Source organism: Epinephelus fuscoguttatus, linkage group LG13 (genome assembly GCF_011397635.1).
Source record: "Epinephelus fuscoguttatus linkage group LG13, E.fuscoguttatus.final_Chr_v1".
In the NCBI taxonomy this organism is placed as follows: Eukaryota; Metazoa; Chordata; class Actinopteri; order Perciformes; family Serranidae; genus Epinephelus; species Epinephelus fuscoguttatus.
This window is the reverse complement of record NC_064764.1, coordinates 470,409-495,000: the sequence shown is the minus strand read 5'-3', so window position 1 is coordinate 495,000 and position 24,592 is coordinate 470,409. Positions and strand designations below refer to the sequence as shown.

The following is a 24,592-nucleotide window of genomic DNA, read 5'->3' as shown; positions in this document are numbered from 1 at the left end:
TCATTCTGACTAATTATAAGAACTGGTCACAGGTCTGGATAGAGCAGTCACTCGGTCTGGTTCTGGGCTGCAAGTTAACTAGCTTCAACTTTATGAAGGGAATTCAAACTTACAGTATATCAATGCATGAATGTTGACTGTTGTAGGGGATTGCTCTCACACACTTCTTAATGGATTTAATGTACTGACAAAATACATGGAGTAGGACACAATCATGGAAGTTTAAGAACTCTAATCAGCTGATGTTCATACATATTACCATAGTTACACACATGCATTAGCATAAAAGGGCTGGGTTATAAGCCTTATAAAGATCATTTATAAGATCACAGTATTGTTTCACAATCAGCAGATGGATTTATTAGCAGTTTAGCTTTTAAAATCATGCTCATAATAGCACATATCTGCTATTGTAAAATCCTGTGGCTGGTTTGCTTGCTTTCACACCACAGATGAACCATACCAGAGTGTTTGTGACCAGACTGAGACCACCTCTTCAAGAAGGCCTTGATTCAGTTGATTCTGAGTGTGACTGCTCTTTTCACACCTGCCAAAACAAACCGCACTTGCCCAAAAAAAAAGCGCAAATGAACTTGGGTGCGATTCAATCAATCAACAGAGCAGGTGAAAAAGCGCCCTAGACATGTAGATAGTTTTGGTCTCTCAACTCTTTGATACTTAGTTCTGACTGTTGCTCATTTTTACCTTCTTGCTGAGCAGTGGGAGGCTGGGGCTCCCCTTAGTTTTGCAAAAGAGTGGTGCTGGGACTGAAGCGTTGCTCTGAAAGGTCATGAAGTTAGACACCAGCTCTGAGGAAATCTTCTTTTGGGACTTTTTAGTGTGCAGAGGTGTGGATGGCTCGCCAACATCCTGAAATGGAAAGTAAGAAATAAAAAATAATGACTGTCCCAGCTTACTCAGTATGGAAGTCCATGGTGAGGGCTGGCAGTCCAAAAAGGCATACGAGGCATTATAGTTAAAAATTCTTTAGTCACATGGATGGACCAATGTGTTTCAACTTTAGACAGGGTATGAAATGCATTGGAACAGGTGTGTCAATTTAAAACTTATGAAGAGGTCATGTGACAAAGGTCATGACATGTTGGTAGCACCTACTCAAGGGAGACCACTTGAAAGACAAAACAATGAAAGTAATGACAAGGAAGTAACTATATACTGTGACAGATTCTCATGAAGTAGTAGAAACACTGTGACCAAACAGACAAGAAGTGACATGAAAAAAGAAAAATGTATTAAGATCAAAGGAAAACATGACACAAAATAGTACATAGTGTGGATGGACAAAACAAAACTCATAGGACATATAATGTGGGAACACTGGAAAAGTTAACCTCATAATACTCCTTGCCACTTACCCTGATGAGGACTGTCTAAGGTCAAAACGCATTGGTCTATCACTGTGAATACAGAATTTTTAACTATAATCACAGTGCCTCAGATCCCTTTTTAGACTGCTAGCCCACATTATGGCCTTTTACACTGAGAAAGCTGGGACAGTCATTGCTTTTTATTCCTATGGGACAATTTGCCCTATCCTTGAAGAGTAGCCAATTTTTTTATATAATTGACCTACACCTTGTGTCTTGACCCAGTGCAGCACTCCCCAGTTTTTCTGCCAATTTAGTCTCACCTCATTTGAAGCATTTAACCTCATCAAAGACTCACTCTGCTTGGTTCTGACATCTTGCCAACAGGTTCTTCTTCTTTTGTGAGGCCATTTAAGGATGTAGCCTGCCATGCAGCCACCTGCAGCTCATCGACTTCATACTCAAATATCACAGGGATCTTCCTTTTCTTCATCTTGTCCAGTTTCCCAGAGGAAGAAAGCCTTTCATTGTCATCCAATGGGGGCTCTTCATCAACACTGCCAACCACCTGTGACTGGGTTTGATCTTTATCGTGCACTTTGGCTGGTGCCGATTTCTTTTGCTTCTTTGCTGGTGTTGTCATGGTGATGTCAAACAGAACTTTCTCAGCATCCACAGCCAGCGTGGTTTCCACTGCTGCTCCTTTCTCCTCCGCAATAGTCGATTCTTTTTGATTCTTCTCTCTATTCTTCTTCATTGGAGTGACAATGGTTTCATCTGCAGCAGGCAAAGCTTCAAGGGTTGCATCCTCCTGCTTGCCTTTTTTCTTTGTCTTCTTTTTAAGTGGCACTGTGGTGACATCTTGTGATTCTTCCTGACCAACAGATGTGATTTCAGCATCAGTGTGCTTTCCCTCTACTTCAAACTGTGTCTCAGGCTTAACCTGTGGTGATTCATCAGCTTTGAGATCCGTTTTGTTTCTTTTTCTATTGCACACAGCCTTCAGGCCCTTCTTCTTTTGCGTCTTCTTCCCTGAGACTGTAGCATCGGCTTCGGACAACAACTTCTTAGATGGGCCCTTGTTGTCAGTTGTGCAGGATGTTGGTTGGCTGGTTTCTTCTGTGACTGTAACTGTAGGCTGTTCGTTTACTTCAGAGAGGAGCAGAGTTCCTGACTGACCCTCTGTAGTTGCTGCCTCTATTACTTTTAAAGATGAGAGGGAACTTTGCATCTGTGCTTCCTTTCCTGAATCTTCTGTTTGTGAACACTCCGGACCACCTTCAGTGTCTTCAGTTGCACTCTGAGCTTGATCCACAGTTTGTTCGTGTTCAGACCTCTCTGTATTTTCCTCTCTACCTGCACTTCCACCTTCACCTGCGTTCTTCTTCTTTCTCTTCTTTTTCTTCTTCTTGTTCTTTTTGTTTTCAATATTTGCAGCTGGGTCAGTTGGTTCATTGTGATCTTTCCCTGAATCCTTGTTAAGCTTGTTGAGCGTGGATGCCTTCTTTTTCTTCCCTGAAGTAACAGAGACACACATCAGAAGTCTTTGTCATCAATACATGAAAAGCGCTGCAAGGACATAAACTGTAGTTCAAAACAATACTTCAGAAAAAACAAACTCAAGGACAAGATGTAGGGCATTGAACAGGTACAGATCATGCTGTGTTCAGAAAGTATAACTGTAATAACTACTTGTGATAAATCTAGTTAGTCACTGTAAAAAAGCAGGAATCCCTGATGATGAGTGAGGAACCAGTAGTATTTCCTCTGACTCAGGAGCGCTACATTAAACAACATAAAACAGCCTCTGAAACACAACACATATGCAGGCCCAGGCTGTATTTATCAGCAGTTCTCACAGAATCTACTTACTAGTATTAATATTATTACATTTTGCAATTTTGAACCTTTACAGTGTTGCACAGACGTCCCTCTCACCCGGCAACACTTCCCAATTGCTCCTGGGGGACCCCAAGGCGTTCCCAGGCCAGATGAGATATCCAGCATGTTCTGGGTCTGCCCTGGGGCCTCCTACCAGCGGGACGTGCCTGAAACACCTCCAGCAAGGCGCCCGGAGGCATCCTTATCAGATGCCTTAACAACTTCAACTGACCCCTTTCGACGCTTACTCTATTCCAAGCTCCCTCCAGATGTCTAAGCACCTTACCCTATCTCTAAGGCTGAGCTCAGCCACCCCACAGAAGAAACTCATTTTGGCCGCTTGTATCCGTGATCTCAATCTTTCGGTCACGATCCAGAGCTCATGACCATAGGTGAGGGTTGGGAGATAGGTGGACTAGTAAATCGAAAACTTAATTATGTTTTTCTGAAAACACTTTAGGCGAGAACTAGACAGTGCAGTAACATGTTGAGAGGAAGAATTCTCAGTTGCTATTAGGGGTATAACAATACACATATTGTCTATTGTCTGGTGTCGTTTAATCTGGACAGACAGTCTCAAAACTTATAAGAGGGGCCTCCGCAATGCCAGAGCAAACTATTACTCAGCATTAATAGAAGACAATAAGAACAACCCCAGGTTTCTTTTCAGCACTGTAGCCAGGCTGACTGAGAGTCAAAGCTCTATTGAGCCTTGTATTCCCTTAGCCCTTAGCAGTAATGATTTTATGAGCTTTTTTAATGACAAAATTCTAACTATTAGAGGCAAAATTCATGACCTCCTGCCCTCAGATAGTACCTATCTAACCTCAAACACAGCTGTAAAACCTAAAATATATGTAGATTGCTTCTCCCCAATTTCTCTTCAAGAATTGACTGCAGTGATTTCTTCATCCAAATCATCAACGTGTCTCTTAGACCCCATCCCAACTAGGCTACTTAAGGAGGTCTTTCCTTTAGTTAACACTCATATATTAGATATGATCAATATATCCTTATTAACAGGCTATGTACCACAGTCTTTTAAGATAGCTGTAATTAAACCTCTACTAAAAAAGCCCACCCTGGATCCAGAGGTGTTAGCCAACTATAGACCAATATCTAATCTTCCCTTTATGTCAAAGATCCTTGAGAAAGTAGTAGACCAGCTGTGTGATTTTCTCCAGGATAATAATTTATTTGAGGAATTTCAGTCAGGATTTAGAGTGCATCATAGCACTGAGACAGCTCTAGTTAAAATTACAAATGACCTTCTGATTGCTTCAGACAAAGGACTCGTCTCTGTACTTGTTTTATTAGATCTTAGTGCGGCGTTTGACACAATTGACCATCAAATTCTGCTGCAGAGACTGGATCACTTAATTGGCTTAAAAGGTTCAGCACTAAGCTGGTTTAAATTCCGCAAGGTTCTGTGCTCGGACCAATCCTATTTACTCTATATATGCTTCCTTTAGGTAACATCATTAGAAATCACTCTATAAATTTCCATTGTTATGCGGATGATACTCAGTTGTATTTATCAATGAAGCCAGAAGAAAGCAATCAATTAACTAAACTCCATAATTGCCTTAAAGACATAAAAACTTGGATGAGCACCAATTTCCTGATGTTAAATTCAGACAAAACTGAAGTTATTGTTCTTGGCCCCAAACAACTCAGAGACTCTTTATCTGATGACATAGTTTCTCTAGATGGCATTGCTCTGGCCCCTGCCACTACCGTAAGAAACCTCGGAATAACATTTGATCAAGATTTGTCTTTTAATTCTCATTTAAAACAAACCTCACGGACTGCATTTTTTCATCTGCGTAATATTGCGAAAATTAGGCCTATCCTGACCCGAAAAGATGCAGAAAAATTGGTCCACGCTTTTGTTACCTCAAGGCTGGATTATTGTAACTCTCTATTATCAGGTAGCTCTAGTAAGTCCTTAAAAACTCTCCAGCTAATTCAGAATGCAGCAGCACGTGTACTAACAGGAACTAAGAAACGCGATCATATCTCTCCTGTTTTAGCTTCTCTGCACTGGCTCCTGTAAAATCCAGAATTGAATTTAAAATCCTACTGTTAACTTATAAAGCTCTAAATGGTCAAGATCCATAATATCTTAGAGAGCTCATAGTGCCAAATTATCACACCAGAACACTCCGCTCTGAGAACGCAGGGTTACTCGTGGTCCCTAAAGTCTCCAAAAGTAGATCAGGAGCCAGAGCCTTTAGCTATCAGGCTCCTCTCCTGTGGAATCATCTTCCTGTTACGGTCCGGGAGGCAGACACCGTCTCCACATTTAAGACTAGACTTAAGACTTTCCTCTTTGATAAAGCTTATAGTTAGGGCTGGCTCAGGCTTGCCCTGTACCAGCCCCTAGTTAGGCTGACTTAGGCCTAGTCTGCCGGAGGACCCCCCTATAATACACCGGGCCCCTTCTCTCTCTCTCTCTCTCTCTCTCTCGTATCCTATTACTGCATCTAGCTAACCCGGCCATTCTGGATGTCACTAACTCGGCTTCTTCTCCGGAGCCTTTGTGCTCCACTGTCTCTCAGATTAACTCATATCACAGCGGTGCCTGGACAGCGTGACGTGTGTGGTTGTGCTGCTGCCGTGGTCCCGCCAGATGCCTCCTGCTGCTGCTGCCATCATTAGTCATTAGTCATACTTCTTCTGTTATTATACACATATGATTATTGTCACACATGTATACTGCCAGGTATTAATACATACTTTCAACATATTGTACCGCAGTAACCAGAACTATAACTATAATATTATTACTTTCATTAATGTTGTTGTAAGCTACTATCATTACCTGCATCTCTCTCTCTCTCTCTCTCTCTCTCTCGTATCCTATTACTGCATCTAGCTAACCCAGCCATTCTGGATGTCACTAACTCGGCTTCTTCTCCGGAGCCTTTGTGCTCCACTGTCTCTCAGATTAACTCATATCACAGCGGTGCCTGGACAGCGTGACGTGTGTTTGGTTGTGCTGCTGCCGTGGTCCTGCCAGATGCCTCCTGCTGCTGCTGCCATCATTAGTCATTAGTCATTAGTCATACTTCTTCTGTTATTATACACATATGATTATTGTCACACATGTATACTGCCAGGTATTAATACATACTTTCAACATATTGTACCGCAGTAACCAGAACTATAACTATAATATTATTACTTTCATTAATGTTGTTGTAAGCTACTGTCATTACCTGCATCTCTCTCTCTCTCTCTCTCTCTCTCTGTGTCATATGGATTACTGTTAATTTATCATGTTGATCTGTTCTGTACGACATCTATTGCACGTCTGTCCGTCCTGGAAGAGGGATCCCTCCTCAGTTGCTCTTCCTGAGGTTTCTACCTTTTTTTTTTTCCCCCGTTAAAGGGGGTTTTTTGGGGAGTTTTTCCTTATCCGCTGTGAGGGTCTTAAGGACAGAGGGATGTCATATGCTGTAAAGCCCTGTGAGGCAAATTGTGATTTGTGATATTGGGCTTTATAAATAAAATTGATTGATTGATTGACATATTCGTATTGAACTGTTTGGTATGTGGCTTTCAGCTTGGTATGCATTACAAACTGATCAATACCTTGATATATCCTATTCCATTTGGAAAATAAAATCTCACTGTAACATATACGACTACCGAGCCGAAGCACAAGCCGCTGCACAGCCACAGACTCTCCTTAGCAGCGAAGCCAGCAGCACACAAACCCCGTACCAGGGAACAAGAGCCGCTGTCTGGCTTCAGCCTCCCATTCAGCAGCGAACAGCGGTTAATGTTAGCACAAAGCACACATTCACAGCATAAGCAGTAACTGCTGGCAGGCCAAGTAGCCAGTCGGGATGATAAACTGAAAGGTTCGTTGGTGATGGCTGTTAAGCTTGTTTACATGACTGTGGCATTTAACAGAGATGGTTATTTATGTATTTATTAGAATGAAGGAGCTCAGAGAGCTTGTGGGACATAAATTCAATGCTGACACACCGTGGGTGAAAGAAACAACACTGATACTATGCACTCCAATGTCAGAAGTAAGATAGTATTTATATAGTAGGGAAGAGGTTATGTTAAGGATGACTCCTGTGCATCAATGAACTATAATGTCAGGCCCACCCAAAAAATCCTGCACACAGAAATGATGAAAAACAGTTTAACTATCTAACATCACAATTGAGTAGGCCACAACACTTAACAGTCTTCTCACATTTTCAACAAGTATTATCTAACAGGAAAAATGGAATTACAAAGAAATCACTAGCCTCTTTTACACTGCCAGATTTGTCAGCCACACAGAGGCGGAAAGGCGAGTTGATCCGAGGCGCCCAATTTTCCGCCTCGGAGGGTAGTCATATTGGCGGAACCCTTTAAGTTTAAACAGACCGAGGTGGTGGTGGCTGTTGAAGACTTGTGGGAGGAGCTGTTGATGACGCCGCATGTGCGAGCCACTGGCGGTGGACTAACAAGAAACAGCTGATAGCAGGAATGAGCAGCTAGTAGCAAGAGGGAAACGCAAACCTGACAGACACTGTAAAGATGAGCAACTGGGGAGACAAGGAATAGCGCGCTTTCCTTGTCCTCGCAAACGAACCATCAGATGACGGGGACGGTAAAGAATGGGCTGATTTATGAGAGAATTGCCATCTGACTACCGCCTCCTGACTACCGCTGCCTGACTAGCCGTGGCTTCACTCCCACGTAACTGTTTAAGTCACACGCTGAACTACACCTTTTTTTTTAACTTGCTTACGCCCCCCATTGCCCCGAAAAAGGCGCATTCCGTATAAACAAAAGTAGGTAGGCGTCAATTTGCCGCACTCCCCGATTTTGTTTTTCTACTGCCAATGCTGAAAAAAAGACTATCTAAAAGGGCTACTGATTTTGCTTTTCATGGACTTTAACCAGCGTATTCTAATAAGACAGTAAGTTCTTTGAACAAAAAACAAAATTTCAAATGAGGTTAGTTTTTTATACATTTAAACTTTTAAATATCAAGGAAACTTCTCTGGCACTTCTACTTTCTTTGCTGTATCAAAAATGTACCAAACCGTGACACCACTGTATCGTATTAAACCAAACTGTGAATTTTATTAACGTTACACCCCTAGTTGCTATGGGCTCACTGCTGGGGTGGGGGAAATGTAGACATGGAAAATTCAGCATTGATTCAAAAATGTCAGTAAATTAATGTCAGTAAATTATCAATATATTTATTAACAATGGGATGTTAATGGAACGAAAGAGGTGGGACTTAACTGTTAGGGCAGTGCAGCTACTGGACAGTCTACCACATGACACACTAGATGGTGTCATCACTCACCACTGATTGGTAAGGTCAAGATAACAACCGTTCTCAAACAGCAATCAGCTGACATGAACACAATATCAGTTGTAACACACTGGCTTGGGGATTGTGACAAGAAGAGAGTCTATGTAATGTTATTCTTAAAACACTTTATTAAACTAAGGTTAACATAAAAACAATAAAGGAGTGGGTAGATAAGCATTATCAGTAATAAAAGCAGTACATGTTTGTTATGTGTGCTGTGGCGGTTTTGAAGGTGCAAAAGTAAAAGAAGATGATGTAGGCTGGATGCCAGCTGTAGTAAGGGAGAGTCAAAGTGAGCATAGGGCCAGCGTTTACTGCTCAAGGGCCCAGGTGAGCCAACTCAGATGACAACCTGATGAGCTGACATTTTGATGTGTCATAGTGGGAAAAGCACAGTTGCATTCAATAGGATTAATGATAGCTCCATTCCATGTAGGGGAGGTCCTAATATTTTGCATGCTGGATTACTGGAATAGCTTGCTGACACACTTAATGAGACTAAATGGTTATATTCATGTTTGATATAAACACATCTAAAAATTAAATGATATCCAAAATCTGAAAAATTAATTTACAAAACATCAGACTATATATGTAGCTTTATTCTGTGTGCAAAACACTACGCAAATGTCACATGTTGGGCTGAGTTTAGAGAGCACCAAAAACCATCCACCCAGTATGAGCTCAATCAGATATACGGTTGCGATTTGCGATAACCCAAAAGAAATTTCATTTCTATGATCCATAAAAATGTAAATAGCTACTGTATAAATTTAATAGCTCAGTGTTTTGAGACATATGCTCTTTCTGTTTCATTCTGAGAAGTTTTTATGTTTTCTTTTCACATATTGCAGGGGTAACCATATTTTTGAATGGGGGCCAGATTAAATAACTTGACAATACCTGCGGGCCAGCTGTTTCTCACATCATATGAGATATAAAAAAAAAATTATATCTCTCAAAAAATTAAATCATACATCAGATCTTGATCAACGAATTCTTCAAGTTAAAAATCTTTACTGATGTACATTAAATAATTAGTTGAGAACAAAATTACATAACAACGGTGAGTGGAAACCAAAATCATCAACCCACTGAGGGCTGAATTCAAAATCCCACCAAAAAACAAAGTAAAACATTGAAATCACAGGCTGATCAAATTTGTGTGAATTTTATCACAGCAACTCATAATGTGACTCAGTAGAGACTATGGCCCCCGCGTGCCTGTATGCACTCCCGACGACATCTGGACATGTTCCTGATGACTCGACTGATGGTGTCCAAGGAGCTCTCCTCCAAGACCTGGATTAGGGCATCAGTGAGCTCCTGGACACACTGTGGCAGTACTTAGCGCATTGGCTGCACGGATAGATAATATCACATAGGTACTCATTTGGATTTAAGTCAGGGGAGTGAGAGGGCCAGCCAATGGCATCATTATTTTCATAATCCAGGAGCTGCCTGCACACTCTGGCCACATGAGGTCGGGCAAAGAGGAACCCAGGGCCCACTGCACCAGTGCAAGCTCTGACAATTGTTCTGATGATTTCATTGTGGTACCTGACAGCAATCAGGGTACCATTGGCTATGACATGGAGGTTGGCTTGTCATGATACCAGAATTTCAGTAGTTGATATCAATACCAGTGAATTTCCACAATTCTCAATACTCATTCAATACCATGATAAAAATCAAAAAACAGAACTTGTGTATTTCTAAATTCACTACTTTATTAAAACCGTTTAGAACTTTAACTTCAACTCTAAGGCTTCATTTACACCGCAAGCAATCCACAAGCGTAGTGGCAGCACGCATGTATTCACACCAAAACCGAACAGAAGCATCGCGCAGCAGCCGCTGCTGTCCTGTCAAAATACAAACCACACCCGAACAGTTGGTGGTGGCAATGCACCGTGTTTGCAAATCTCCAATAAACCCCAAAGCCCACGGTGGACAGGTAGAGAATTTATATTTAGCACTACAAATCGGTAAGTATATGAAACATTTGCCTGTCAGGTCTCACTTGGTCACGGGGGAGATGTCTACGGTGGCTAAGAGAGGTCACAACACACGCAAACTCGTGTTTTATGTTGAATACCGTGACCATTCGCTCGCAACTCGCTCAAAAAAAAATCGGCGTCTCTTCTATTTTCAAGCATGCTCGTGAAAGCAGCATGACTCGAGCAGCACGTAGAACGGATGCAGTGTGAATGCTCTAACCTGTTAACATGCTCTCACATGTGCTCAGTGTGAACCTGCTCACATCTGTGAAGACAATGGGGCACCAATGGTGGAGGTGGTGTCCTCTGGCGAATGCCAATCGAGCTCCCCAAGATTGTTGAGGCTGATGGCCTCAGCCCTGGTGGTAGTCCCAATGGGATGCCTGCATAGTAAGGGAATGCAGCATTGGGTGGCTCCTCACAGGCTAGACCCATGCCGTCATGGCTCTCGCAACGTGCGAGTCACTGTGGCCTGCTGGGCAGCATTAATCTCATGGAGAAGCGTAGGCTTCCTGACTCAGGGAGTGCCAATAAAGGTTATTTTGTGCAGGAAAGTGGTCACAACAGATGCCTCCCTATCGGGCTGGGGAGGCGTGTTCGAAGGGAGAAAGGTAAATGGGACCTGGGATCCTCACATGCGGTCATCCCACATAAACTAAAAAATTTCCTTCCTTTTCTGAGGGGCCATCATGTGTTAGTCCGGATGGACAGCACCACAGTAGTGGCTCATATCAACAGACAGAGGGTGGCTGAGGTCCCTTCAGTTACACACTGGCACAGAGACGCACTGTCTGGAGCAGCAAACACTTTCTGTCCCTGAAGGCCACTCATGTGCCTGGGATACTCAACTGTGGAGCAGATCTCTTGTCCAGGGGAAACCCCCTTTATGCGGAGTGGAGAATTCACCCAGGTGTAGTGGGTCTGATTTGGGAGCATTACGGGTGGCCGTCTGTGGATCTCTTCTTACAAGACATGACAGATAAAGGAAAAGTTTTCTCTACCATCAAAGTTTAATTGACGGCTTTCTCTGCCTGCCATATTGGCCAGTTTGCAAACTGCATCCTGGGACTTTCCCATGGTGTTGGATGCCCTCTCTGACCTACCTTTTGAACCACTGGAACTGGTGGACTTGAAAATGGTGCCTTTAAAGACAAATTTGCTACTGTCTCTTGCTTCAGCTAAACGAGTGGATGAGATTCATGCTCTGTCAGTACACCAAGCATGTACGAAGTTCTCCTAAGGGAATGTAAGGGTGACCTTGCAACCTAATCCAGCATTTATGCCTGTGGTATTGGGGTCACATTCTCCAGTTGACCTTGTGTCCTTCTATCCCCCATCTTTCTCCTCAGATGGGCAGAAGTGGGTATGTTGTGAACTGTGCGGGCCTTAAACATCTACATAGACAGAACAAAAAGCTGTAGGAAAAGTGACCAGCTTTATGTGTCTTGGGCAAACAGCGGCTTGGGGAAGCCAATCTCAAGGCAGCGGCTCTCCCATTGGATTGTTGGAGCTATTGCTTTAGCTTATAGCGCCAAGGTACTGCAGCCACCAGAGGAGCTATGTGCACATTCTACCAAGGGTCTCACCACTTCGTGGGCCCTTTTCAGAGGAATCTCCATTCATGAGATTTGCGCTGCAGCAAGCTGGGCTTCTCTTCAGGCTTGATGTTACAGCCCCTATATTAGCCCATTCGGTGCTTAGTGTGGCTAAGCCTCAGTAATGCTTGTTTCAAGCCAGTTGACCCCCTACTAACTAGGGTTGGGTACCGTTCGTAATTGAACCGATGGCCCTAGGCCTTTTTGGGGTATTTTTACTGCCTTTATTTTTAAGCTCATATCACAGTCATTATAAAGGCTACATACACATGCTATATCTTTTTTTTTTTCAGGACAATCTGGGCTAACCAGATTTGCCATTATTTCATGTTCTTCTATGTGCCTGTATTTTATATTAATTTTTATATCAATGAAAAAAACAAATCTGTGTGCCTAAATTCTTACATTTTTACATGTATCTCACCATAGCAAGTTGGAAAAAGACATATTCTACCATATATGAAGAGGGGAGACTCTCTGGAATTTGGCAATATAAGAACCATGATGCTGGGACATTCTGTCACTTCACAGCTGTCCAAAACATGTGGTTTGTGCCAGGCGGACATGATTGCCAGTATTTTTTCATTATTGCAAGAACTTCCACTGACTCATTCACAAGTCAAAAATGTGTTTTATCTGAAAGACACATGCAATATTTACATTTAAGATCATAGAAAAATAGTCAACCAAGTGCAATGATGTCCTCCAAGATAATATTTGTTTTTCAGTTTCAGTTATATATTGGGGAGACATTCTGGGCATTGGTGGGGGGCACGTGTCCCCCTCAGTGTATATGGTGACTACGGCCCTGTCAGCATGCATAATTAGGCTGCAGTTGTCTGGGTGCGCTAAGGTGAAGTGGCTGGTCTTGTCATACAACGTTTGATGGAGTGTCAACTGGACAATATGGAGACATTTGCATCTTGAAAGCCGGACTACAAATGTGGATAGACAGGGAGAAACACACGCAAGCCTAAGACGTGGTAAGATACAATATTCCTCACTATATGAAGTGACTGACAACAAGATCTGTATAATGGATTGTAAAGAAATTTGTCAAGTTTTTATTTTGTAGACAATTGATCTGTATTTATAGCGTGATCCTGCGCATTCATGTGATGTGCGTGGCATTTCTGTGCGAGCCTGCGCTCGCGAGTAATCCATCCAAGAGTAATGTGTGTGCAAAGCTGTATGAAAGCTCTGTTATACATCATTTTATTGTAATTTTTCGCTGTGAAAACACTGGATTACCGACAAGTGCTTGGCCTTGTCGGAAAGCTACAATTCTGCTGTTTCCGCTGATATGCGTGGCTTCTCGCTTTGATGCACGGTCGCAGAGAAAATCCACAGAGAAGAACGGGTGTGAATTTGGAGGCACTATGCGTCGTTCGGGCCCATAGTCTAAACTTCTCAGTTTCAACATTTTATTGAAAACATTTATGAACAGTGCTGCACGTTAACTTTTGTCTGCACATTGTTTTTGTCGCCATTGTTGCTGAGTCTGAGGTGCGAGTCATGCGCTCTCGACTCCACCTTAGGTATCGAAATGTGGCACCATTTCATTTTAAGTGAATCGGTACTCTGTAGTACCGACGTGAATCGGTACCAAGTACAAAAAGTACCGAGTTTTGGTACCCATCCCTACCATTAACATCTGCCCAACAATCCGGGAGTCAGGATTTCCCAACGTGAGACACAAAACGAATGCTATGAAAGAGAACTTTACGTTACTTGTGTAACGCCGGTTCTCTGAGTAGCATGGGTGACAACCCTCCTTGCTCATTCATAGCGAGGAAGAGGTGAGCGTTTTTTTTTTGTTTTTTTTTTAAATAACTGGCAGCATAGTGTCAGGCCCTTTTATAGGGGGAGGGTCTCCATCCTCCCTGACACTGACGTACTTGATTCCAGTCAATACTGGCTGGCAGAATGCAATAGGAGCTTCTGATGAGGTCACGCTGTAGGTGTTCCCAATGTCAGACACGAAACTAATGCTACCTAGGGAACCGGGTTTATGCAAGTAACCTAAAGTTTTATTCCTGATGTGAATTTATTCTTTTTAAAAAAATAATTCCTTGTAAATGTTACACTATTAGGTCTCTGACAATCTCTTTCACATACTGGCAAAAATTGGTATTGTAACTGAAAAATCTCCAGTCGAATCGATAGAGACCCCTTGAATCAAAATGGAATAGAGTCAGGAAAGCCCGCGTCAGAAAATATGTCGTGTCAACCACCTGAAAAGCAGACAAAAATATCTGTTTTTTTTAAACGCTCCCAGGGTGGTGAAGAAGAAATGTTCTGATGTTTACTTCAATGCACAGTTCAAATAATTGTTCCGTTGTTATACTGACTGCTGTCATTAAAAGACACACATGAACACCATGATTCCTTTAAGTGTTTGTGTCTGTGTGCGTCTGCTAATGTAGCACCAGGTAAAATCCTAGGGTGCATATCCATAGTGAGTTTACTGTGGGTGCGGTTACATGATGGCTTCTCATTCAGAATGAAATAAATCTGAATGAAATCATTCGGAATTAAACTTTTTCCAGGTCGTTTACATGGGAAATATTCATTCCGAATGAGGGTTTACACAGGAGATCAGTTTAATCGCCTTTATCCGGGTCTGTGCATGGTTTGGGGCAGGGAAGGTTTCTGATTGGATAGGGGGTGGGGCGGATGTTACATGTTTACGTTTACTGGAAGAAAACACTGTAGTCCTCGCTCCAGATAACAAGATGCTTGACGACGCCGTTCTTAGTGTTTTTTTCGGGCTTGTTTGGCTTACATTCTTGAAGCAGCAGTACGACAACAACCTTGTTCTGCTAATGCTTCGTCTGTTGAGGAGGAGAAGGGAGGTAGAAGGTCGAGGAAGGGAGATAGAAGACTGTGCTTTGGCGTATGGAAACCGGTGAGTGCAACAAGTCCGACTCCTCTATCTCAGCCCGTTGCTATGCGCGCTATACACGTCATCGTGCCAGAAGGGCAAGGAAACGAGCATGCGCAGAAAGAACGGAATGGCTGGAATCGGTTAGGAGGTGTATATAAGACAGAAAAATTCTTCCATTCGGGTTCTGAAAAGCAGGACGCATAACCAGCAATACCACTGCAATAAGCCAAAACTGCATCCAGCATAGCATAGCCCCATGTGTTTTCAGGTAAGCTAGCTAGTCACAAAGTCCTCTTTATTTTACCATTGATGTTACTCACACACTGCCACCCTGGACGTACATGAACATTTTCATCTCATTAGCATAAGCAGAAGGTCAGCTGGAAATGTGGAGAGGAAAACAGAAATGTGGTGTGCTGACAAAATATGAAAACTAAGGAGCTGTTTCTGTGTACTTTATCAACTGGTTGGTTTTAGAGAGGGAAAAAAACAAAACTTTTTGGACTCTAATTGGACGTAAGAACTGGTATAACAGTTTATATTTCTTTATATACTCCATCAGAATCATTCACCAAACGATATTATTTATTAGTGTATTGAAGTTTTTGTTTTGTTTTGTTTTTTAAACTTGTCTGATAACCTTTACTACCCCTGTCGGTTTTCAGAGCTCCAAAAATTCCACAGCAGATTGAATAATGTTGCATAGGCAGGAGGTTTATGCACCAAAGGTATACTGAGATACTTGAAGAGCAGATGAAGCGCTCATGTGGGTTGCACTATCATGGTATCCAGGAAGGTGCTCTTTGGTCAGGAAGTGCAGTACATCTTGAAAAAACAAAATCCAAGGCAACTCTTCTCTGATGGAAAAGTTAAAAGGCCTTTATTAAATGGCTAGTTCATGATGAACATTAAAAACATGCTCACTGGCTGGCCAGTGAGCATGGTGTTTTTGGATTTTGTTTTGGATTTTGTATTTTCAAGGTAGATTTTGTTTTTTCAAGGTATATTGAGATACCTTTGCTTTTCTTGGCTGCTGGCGCCCCCTCATCATCCTCCTCCATCTGACCTCCAACTCTCTTCATCCTCTTTCTGCTGCCGAACATTTCATCATCCTCATCTGTCGAGACCTCCTCTGGATACTCATCCTGAGGAAAGATGCCTGAGAGGAAATCCAGGATAACAGGGTGAGACAGGATGAGGTCAAAGATCAAAAAACAATAATTCTGTTTTCATAAATATCAAGAAAGAAGGTGTGATCCTCAGCGCCTACCTTCATTCAGGTCACGCAGTCTGCCATTAAACACAAAACAAGGGGAGAGAAGAAAAGAAATTCATTAATTTGAATTCAAGCAGAGATCATTCATGGTGCAAAAGAAATAGCACAGTAAGGCAGAATTTAACCAAGACACAACCAAATTAAAAATAAATAAATAAAAAAAATCAAGCATTATTTAGGTGTAAAGGTTAGGGGTTAACGATATGGCCCTAAAATAATATCACGAAATTTCAGGGCATTTTTGCCAAAATGATATTCTTGAGGATATGACAAAAAACAGTTTGCCTTCAAATATTCAGTAAGAACTAAATGCTCTCTCATTTCTTTACTTTGTAAAAAACAACAGTAACTCAGGGTGAGATTCAGATTCTGTATACAATAGGCCTGTGCATAATCGATGTTCACTGTCTGCTAAACCTTCTGGTTCTTCTCCTTATCTGGTTAATGTCAGCACTCTCAGAGGTAATCATGTCCCCCTGGCTCATCCTCCTGCCAACCTCAATTGTGCACTACTAAATATAAGGTCTTTCTCTAACAAGACCTTTTATATTAATAACATTATTACTAAATATGGTTTGCATTTCTTCTTCCTCACTGAGTGCTGGCTGTCTTCCACTGCCAATGTAGTTCTTACTGAGGCGTCCCCCCCGACTATAGCTTTTTATTTTCTGCTAGGCAAGACCGATCAGGGGGTGGTCTTGCAGTCATCTATTCTAACTCATTTTTATGTACTGTCTGCTCATTTGGTACTGTCTCATCTTTTGAGTACCTGGCCATGGTTATTGGAACCCACCAACATGTTTTGGCATTGGTTATTTATAGACCATCTAGGCATAACCCCAATTTCTTATTTGAATTTTCTGAGCTCCTATCAATTGCTTTGACTAAATATGACAACAGTCCTCCTGGGCGATCTGAACTTCCATATTAATGACAGTTCTGATTCCAAAGCAACTGAATTTCTGGATCTTTTCTAGTTTCGATTTGATGTCAAAAATGCCACCCACAATAGTGGTAATACATTGGATCTTGTTTTTACAAAAGGCGTCACTGTTGGGATTTCATCCATATTGCAGGTCCCTGTCTCTGACCATTTCTATATCTTTTTTAATATTGTATCCTGTGTGCTGAGTGTATGCTCTGAGCCTAACCCCCGCTCCTTTCGCCATATAAATGACCATGTTAAGTCCCTTTTAGCTGACCGTCTGCCTGATAAACTTGAATCAGCTTCCTAAATGAGCGTGTCTCTCAACTGCCTCACTGATAACATAAATAGTGCAATGCTAGAAACACTTGAGTCTTTCGCCCCTCTTAAAACCAGTAAAGGCATGCGAACTAAATCTGTGCCCTGGTTCTCAGACCACACTCGCTCGTTAAATCGGACTTGTCGCAGATTTGAACACAGGTGGCGTGCTACTAAATCCGAATCCTCTCACCTTGCCTGGTCCTACGGTTTTAAATGTTATAAACGTGCACTTTCTACTGCTAGGGGGGCTTATTTTTTCAATTATAAGAATAATCAACGGGTCCTGTTTAATACCGTGGCTAAGCTGACCCTGACCCAGCTAAGCTGACCCAGACCCACACCCAAACGTTTTTAATATTTCCTCTAGGGATGTTACCACACAGAGTAAAAGGGGGAAATGATGGTGTGAAACAGCAGAGGCACTTTGTCAAGCCGCTGAGTTAACGTTACTGTCTGCATCAAGCTAGCAAACAATGGTACATCCTCACGGTCGGACATAAAGTAATAACATTAACAAATAGCAGCGGGGCTTTTGCTCACCAAAACTGCAGAGGCTCCAAGCTTCATTTGAAACAAACTACATTATAGATGGTCCGTTATTTATTAATCCCTCTGTGTGTTTATATATTTACTTTTTATCGGCTCCGTTGTCTTTGTAAAGTTAACATATTGCACCGTCATTTCAAACTCAACACTTGTTTCAAATTAAAAGCCCCTTATAACCTCGGCTGAGAGAATCCCTCCATTTTCTAAATAGACTTTTATTCTGAAACATTTGTCAGAACTTCCTGTGGAAGATACAGTAGCTTGATAGTTTACTTTTGGCGCTTCAAATGTAGCTCCTGCCATCTGCTGATGCTTTTAGGTGACTACAACAACATGTCGGCTGGCACATGAAGAGACACAGTGACTCAAATAATAGTAAAAGTAATAAAATAGGACAAGAATAACCCGATGACATCACACACGCCGTGCAAGACGACCAGGGATAATTGGTGAGTACCAGCGTGTAGCGTGTATCAGGCATAATGCAAGTCCTGAGTCTGAAATATGTCTGTCAGCTAGTCCTACTCCACCTATTTAGACTCTCAACGGCAGCATTTCTCTGACCACATAGCGAGCCACAAGCTCCGCGGCTTCTTTCAGACTGATAGGTTTAACATTATCTCCGTTATTAGAATCAAATGACAGCCGTTGCTGTTTCGGAGCTGAAGGACCAGCGTTCTAAAAGTAACGGAAGTAACTTTTAGAACCGTAGGGCATACGGTATGGTACGTGCTGACGTATTGCAGTAAGCGAGTTGTGTCATTTCCGGTGTTTCTGTGACAGCGTCTCTGTACTGCTCTGGTGGATTCTACTAGCCTGCTTTCTCACTTCAGTTGCTTTAACGTTGCTTTAACGTCTACTTCAAATCTTAACCCACACTGGTTCTGTTTAAGCACTTAACGTTATAGCTCTCCTCCTTTCTACGACTTTCTCGCTAATCTCTTAGCTGTTGTTTGCACGTTACCAGCCTTGGTAGCTACATTAGCTTTACAGTTAGTGATGGCTTCTCCCTCTGCTCTCTCTTGCTCGGTGTGCCAAATGTTCAGTTATGCCTCTGCCTCCTTTAGCGACAGTGGTAATTGTAATAAGTGTAGCTTATTTGCTGCGTTGGAGGCGAGGCTTAGTGAATTAGAAGCGCGGCTCCGCACCATGGAAAACCATTCAGTAGCTGCGGTAGTTAGCGAGCCCCTGTAGCCGGTGCGGAGCCACATAGCATAGCCTTAGCCTCTGCTAACTGTCCTCCGGTAACTCCGCTCAGCCGGGAGGTTGGGTTACAGTTCGCCAGAAGCACAGCTCGAAGCGAAGCCCACGGCTCACCACCAGCCTGTTCACGTTTCCAACCGCTTTTCCCCACTCAGCGACACACCCGCTGAGGATAAAACTCTGGTTATTGGCAGCTCTATTCTGAGGAACGTGAAGTTAGCAACACCAGCGACCATAGTCAAATGTATCCCTGGGGCCAGAGCGGGCGACATTGAATCTAATTTAAAACTGCTGGCTAAAGCTAAACGTAGATTCAGTAAGATTGTTATTCACGTCGGCGGCAATGACACCCGGTTACGCCAATCGGAGGTCACTAAAATTAATATTGCCTCGGTGTGTGAATATGCAAAAATGATGTTGGACTCCGTAGTTTTCTCTGGACCCCTCCCAAATCTGATGACATGTTTAGCCGCATGTCATCATTTAATCGCTGGCTGTCCAGGTGGTGTCCAGCAAACGATGTGGGTTTCGTTAATAATTGGCAAACTTTCTGGGGAAAACCTGGTCTTATGAGGAGAGACGGCATTCATCCCACTTTGGATGGAGCTGCTCTCATTTCTAGAAACCTGGCAAACTTTATTAGTAATTTAAATCCCTGACAACCCAGAGTTGAGACCAGGACTCGGAGACGCAGTCCGACACGCTTCTCTGAGCTTCTAGTTCAGTTACGCAGCCATAGTTTTCATAGTTTTATACAAACGGTGTCTGTCCCCCGACCACCTAAATTATTTAAATCTAAAATTAAACAAAGAGGAGTTGTGCATAACAACCTCATAAAAATTAAAACCTCTTCTGTGACAGAAAGACAAAACAGGAGAATTAAATGCGGACTGTTATATATCAGGTCTCTATCGTCTAAAGCAGTGTTAGTAAACGAATTAATATCAGATAATCATATTGATTTACTCAGTCTCACTGAAACCTGGCTGTGTCAAGATGAATATGTCAGTCTAAATGAATCCACTCCTCCCAGTCATAATAATACCCATTCCTCGAGGCAGCGGCCGAGAGGGAGTTGCAGCCATTTTTAACTCTAGTCTGTTAATCAGCCCTAAACCTAAACTAGATTATAATTCATTTGAAAGCCTTGTTCTTAGTCTTTTACATCCGACCTGGAAAACCTCGCAGCCACTTTTATTTGTTATAGCGTACCGTGCTCCTTTTTATCCAGTTTAGTTCTTAAACGCGGTAGCCAGGGAGTCATTATCAACGTCGACATGAATATTAAAATCACCTACAATAATAACTTTATCTGATTTATCTCATTATTAGACTCCATTGGCTTCAGTCAGGGTGTACATGAACCCACTCATTGTTTTAACCATACCCTCAATCTAGTTCTGACGTATGGAATTGAAATTGATAACCTAAAAGTCTTTCCACAGAATCCCTCGCTATCGGATCATTATCTGATTACTTTTGATTTCTTTTTACTCGATCACACGCCACTCAGCAACAGTTACTATACTAGATGTTTATCAGATAGTGCTGTCGCAAAATTTAAGGAAAAGATTACTCCGTCATTAAATTCAATACCAAGTCCCTCAGTAACAGAGGTTTCCAGTATCGACTTTGATCATTTTGTCGATAGCGCCATAGGCTCGCCAAGTAACAACACTTGACTCTGTAGCTCCTCTTAAAAAGAAGTTAAAAAAGCAAAGAAAATTCACTCCTTGGTATAACTCTCAAACCCGTAAGTTAAAACAAATATCGCGAAAGTTTGAAAGGAATTGGCGATTAACCAAACTGGAAGAATCTTGTTTAATCTGGACAGACAGTCTCAAAACTTATAAGAGGGGCCTCCGCAATGCCAGAGCAAACTATTACTCAGCATTAATAGAAGACAATAAGAACAACCCCAGGTTTCTTTTCAGCACTGTAGCCAGGCTGACTGAGAGTCAAAGCTCTATTGAGCCTTGTATTCCTTTAGCCCTTAGCAGTAATGATTTTATGAGCTTTTTTAATGACAAAATTCTAACTATTAGAGGCAAAATTCATGACCTCCTGTCCTCAGATAGTACCTATCTAACCTCAAACACAGCTGTAAAACCTAATATATATTTAGATTGCTTCTCCCCAATTTCTCTTCAAGAATTGACTGTAGTGATTTCTTCATCCAAATCATCAACGTGTCTCTTAGACCCCATCCCAACTAGGCTACTTAAGGAGGTCTTTCCTTTAGTTAACACTCATATATTAGATATGATCAATCTATCCTTATTAACAGGCTATGTACCACAATCTTTTAAGGTAGCTGTAATTAAACCTCTACTAAAAAAGCCCACCCTGGATCCAGAGGTGTTAGCCAACTATAGACCAATATCTAATCTTCCCTTTATGTCAAAGATCCTTGAGAAAGTAGTTGCAGACCAGCTGTGTGATTTTCTCCATGATAATAATTTATTTGAGGAATTTCAGTCAGGATTTAGAGTGCATCATAGCACTGAGACTGCACTAGTAAAAATTACAAATGACCTTCTGATTGCTTCGGACAAAGGACTTGTCTCTGTACTTGTTTTATTAGATCTTAGTGCGGCGTTTGACACAATTGACCATCAAATTCTACTGCAGAGACTGGATGACTTAATTGGCCTAAAAGGTTCTGCACTAAGCTGGTTTAAATCTTATTTATCTGATCGTTTTCAGTTTGTTCACGTTCATAATGAATCGCCTTACGTACCAAAGTTTGTTTTGGAGTTCAGCAAGGTTCTGTGCTCGGACCAATCCTATTTACTCTATATATGCTTCCTTTAGGTAACATCATTAGAAATCACTCTATAAATTTCCATTGTTATGCGGATGATACTCAGTTGTATTTATCGATGAAGCCAGAAGAAAGTAATCAATTAACTAAACTCCATAATTGCCTTAAGGACATAAAAACTTGGATGAGCACCAATTTCCTGATGTTAAATTCAGACAAAACTGAAGTTATTGTTCTTGGCCCCAAACAACTCTCTCGAGACTCTTTATCTGATGACATAGTTTCTCTTGATGGCATTGCTCTGGCCTCTAGCACTACCGTAAGAAACCTCGGAGTAATATTTGATCAAGATTTGTCTTTTAAGTCTCATTTAAAACAAACCTCACGGACTACATTTTTTCATCTGCGTAATATTGCGAAAATTAGGCCTATCCTGACCCAAAAAGATGCAGAAAAATTGGTCCACGCTTTTGTTACCTCTAGGCTGGATTACTGTAACTCTCTGTTATCAGGTAGCTCTAGTAAGTCCTTAAAAACTCTCCAGCTAATTCAGAATGCAGCAGCACGTGTACTAACAGGAACTAAGAAACGAGATCATATTTCTCCTGTTTTAGCTTCTCTGCACTGGCTCCCTGTAAAATCCAGAATTGAATTTAAAATCCTACTGTTAACTTATAAAGTTCTAAATGGTCAAGCTCCGTCATATCTTAGAGAGCTCATAGTGCCTTATTATCCCACCAGAACACTGCGCTCTGAGAACGCAGGGTTACTCGTGGTCCCTAAAGTCTCCAAAAGTAGATCAGGAGCCAGAGCCTTTAGCCATCAGGCTCCTCTCCTGTGGAATCATCTTCCTGTTACGGTCCGGGAGGCAGACACCGTCTCCACATTTAAGACTAGACTTAAGACTTTCCTCTTTGATAAAGCTTATAGTTAGGGCTGGCTCAGGCTTGCCCTGTACCAGCCCCTAGTTAGGCTGACTTAGGCCTAGTCTGCTGGAGGACCCCCCTATAATACACCGGGCACCTCCTCTTCTTCTTCTTCCTCCCTCTCTCTCTCTCTCTCTCTCTCTGGTATTCTATTACTGCATCTTGCTAACTCGGCCATTCTGGATGTCACTAACTCGGCTTCTTCTCCGGAGCCTTTGTGCTCCACTGTCTCTCAGATTAACTCATATCGCAGCGGTGCCTGGACAGCGTGACGTGTGTGGTTGTGCTGCTGCCGTGGTCCTGCCAGATGCCTCCTGCTGCTGCTGCCATCATTAGTCATTAGCCATACTTCTACTGTTATTATACACGACTATTGTCACACATGTATACTGCCAGATATTAATACATACTTTCAACATATTGTACCACAGTAGCCAGAACTATAACTATAATATTATTACTTTCAATTATGTTGTTGTAAGCTACTGTCATTACCTGCATCTCTCTCTCTCTCTCTCTCTCTCTCTCTCTGTCTCATTGTGTTATACGGATTACTGTTAATTTATTATGCTGATCTGTTCTGTACGACATCTATTGCACGTCTGTCCGTCCTGGAAGAGGGATCCCTCCTCAGTTGCTCTTCCTGAGGTTTCTACCGTTTTTTTCCCCGTTAAAGGGTTTTTTTTGGGGGGAGTTTTTCCTTATCCGCTGCGAGGGTCATAAGGACAGAGGGATGTTGTATGCTGTAAAGCCCTGTGAGGCAAATTGTGATTTGTGATATTGGGCTGTATAAATAAAATTGAAATGAAATAACTGATGTCTTTCACAGTTTGAACCAATCTCCTCTGAGGCCTTAGCCTCACTGGTAGCAGCCTCTAAGCCCACTACGAGCACATCAGACTCTATCCCATCTGCCCTCTTTAAGAACTCTTTCACATCTTAAATGGTCCTACATGCACCATCTTCAACATGTCTCTATCCGAGGGGTCTGTTCCATTTGCATATAAATCTGCAATCATTAAACCGCTCCTCAAAAAACCCAACTCTGACCCACTGGTCAACTATCGACCTGTCTCCACTCTTCCTTTTTCATCTAAAACACTCGAGAGAATTGTTGCCAATCACCTGACTATTCATCTTGCCACTAATAATCTTTTTGATAAATTTTGATCTGGCTTCTGATCCTATCATTCCACCGAAACTGCCCTGACCAGAGTTGTTAATGATCTGCTGATCACAGCAGATACTGGGTCTGCTTCCATACTTTTAATGCTTGATTTAAGTGCGGCATTTGACACCGTAGATCACACTATCCTCTTACATAGGCTAAAGCACTGCGTAGGAGTCCATGGGTCGGCACTTTCATGGTTCCACTCTTATTTATCCGACAGAACCCAATGTGTTAACTTCAATAATTCTTTCTCTGAATGCTGCAGTGTGAGCTCTGGTGTGCCCCAAGGTTCTGTCCTTGGCCCTCTTTAGTTTTGTATTTTTTGCTTCTTCTAGGAAGGATCATCTCAGAATGTGGCATCAAATATCAGTGCTATGCGGATGACATCCAGCTGTACATGTCACTACAGCCTGATGACCCCTCTCAGACCC

General features: G+C 42.1%; 1 protein-coding gene across 2 annotated transcripts in view; it reads right to left on the bottom strand.

The window, feature by feature from the left end:
- Positions 1-24,592, bottom strand: part of rrp1 (ribosomal RNA processing 1) — a 74,512-nt gene that overhangs the window by 9,726 nt on the left and 40,194 nt on the right. For both annotated transcript variants that reach the window (XR_007450799.1, XM_049594835.1), the window contains exons 11-14: positions 16,300-16,319; positions 16,045-16,188; positions 1,687-2,843; positions 706-870 (exon numbers count right to left, since the gene is read on the bottom strand). Coding sequence is in view for 1 of the 2 variants with exons in the window: in XM_049594835.1 (XP_049450792.1) it covers positions 706-870; positions 1,687-2,843; positions 16,045-16,188; positions 16,300-16,319 (1,486 nt within the window). In the remaining variant the exon portion in view is untranslated. The remainder of the gene's footprint in view (positions 1-705; positions 871-1,686; positions 2,844-16,044; positions 16,189-16,299; positions 16,320-24,592) is intronic.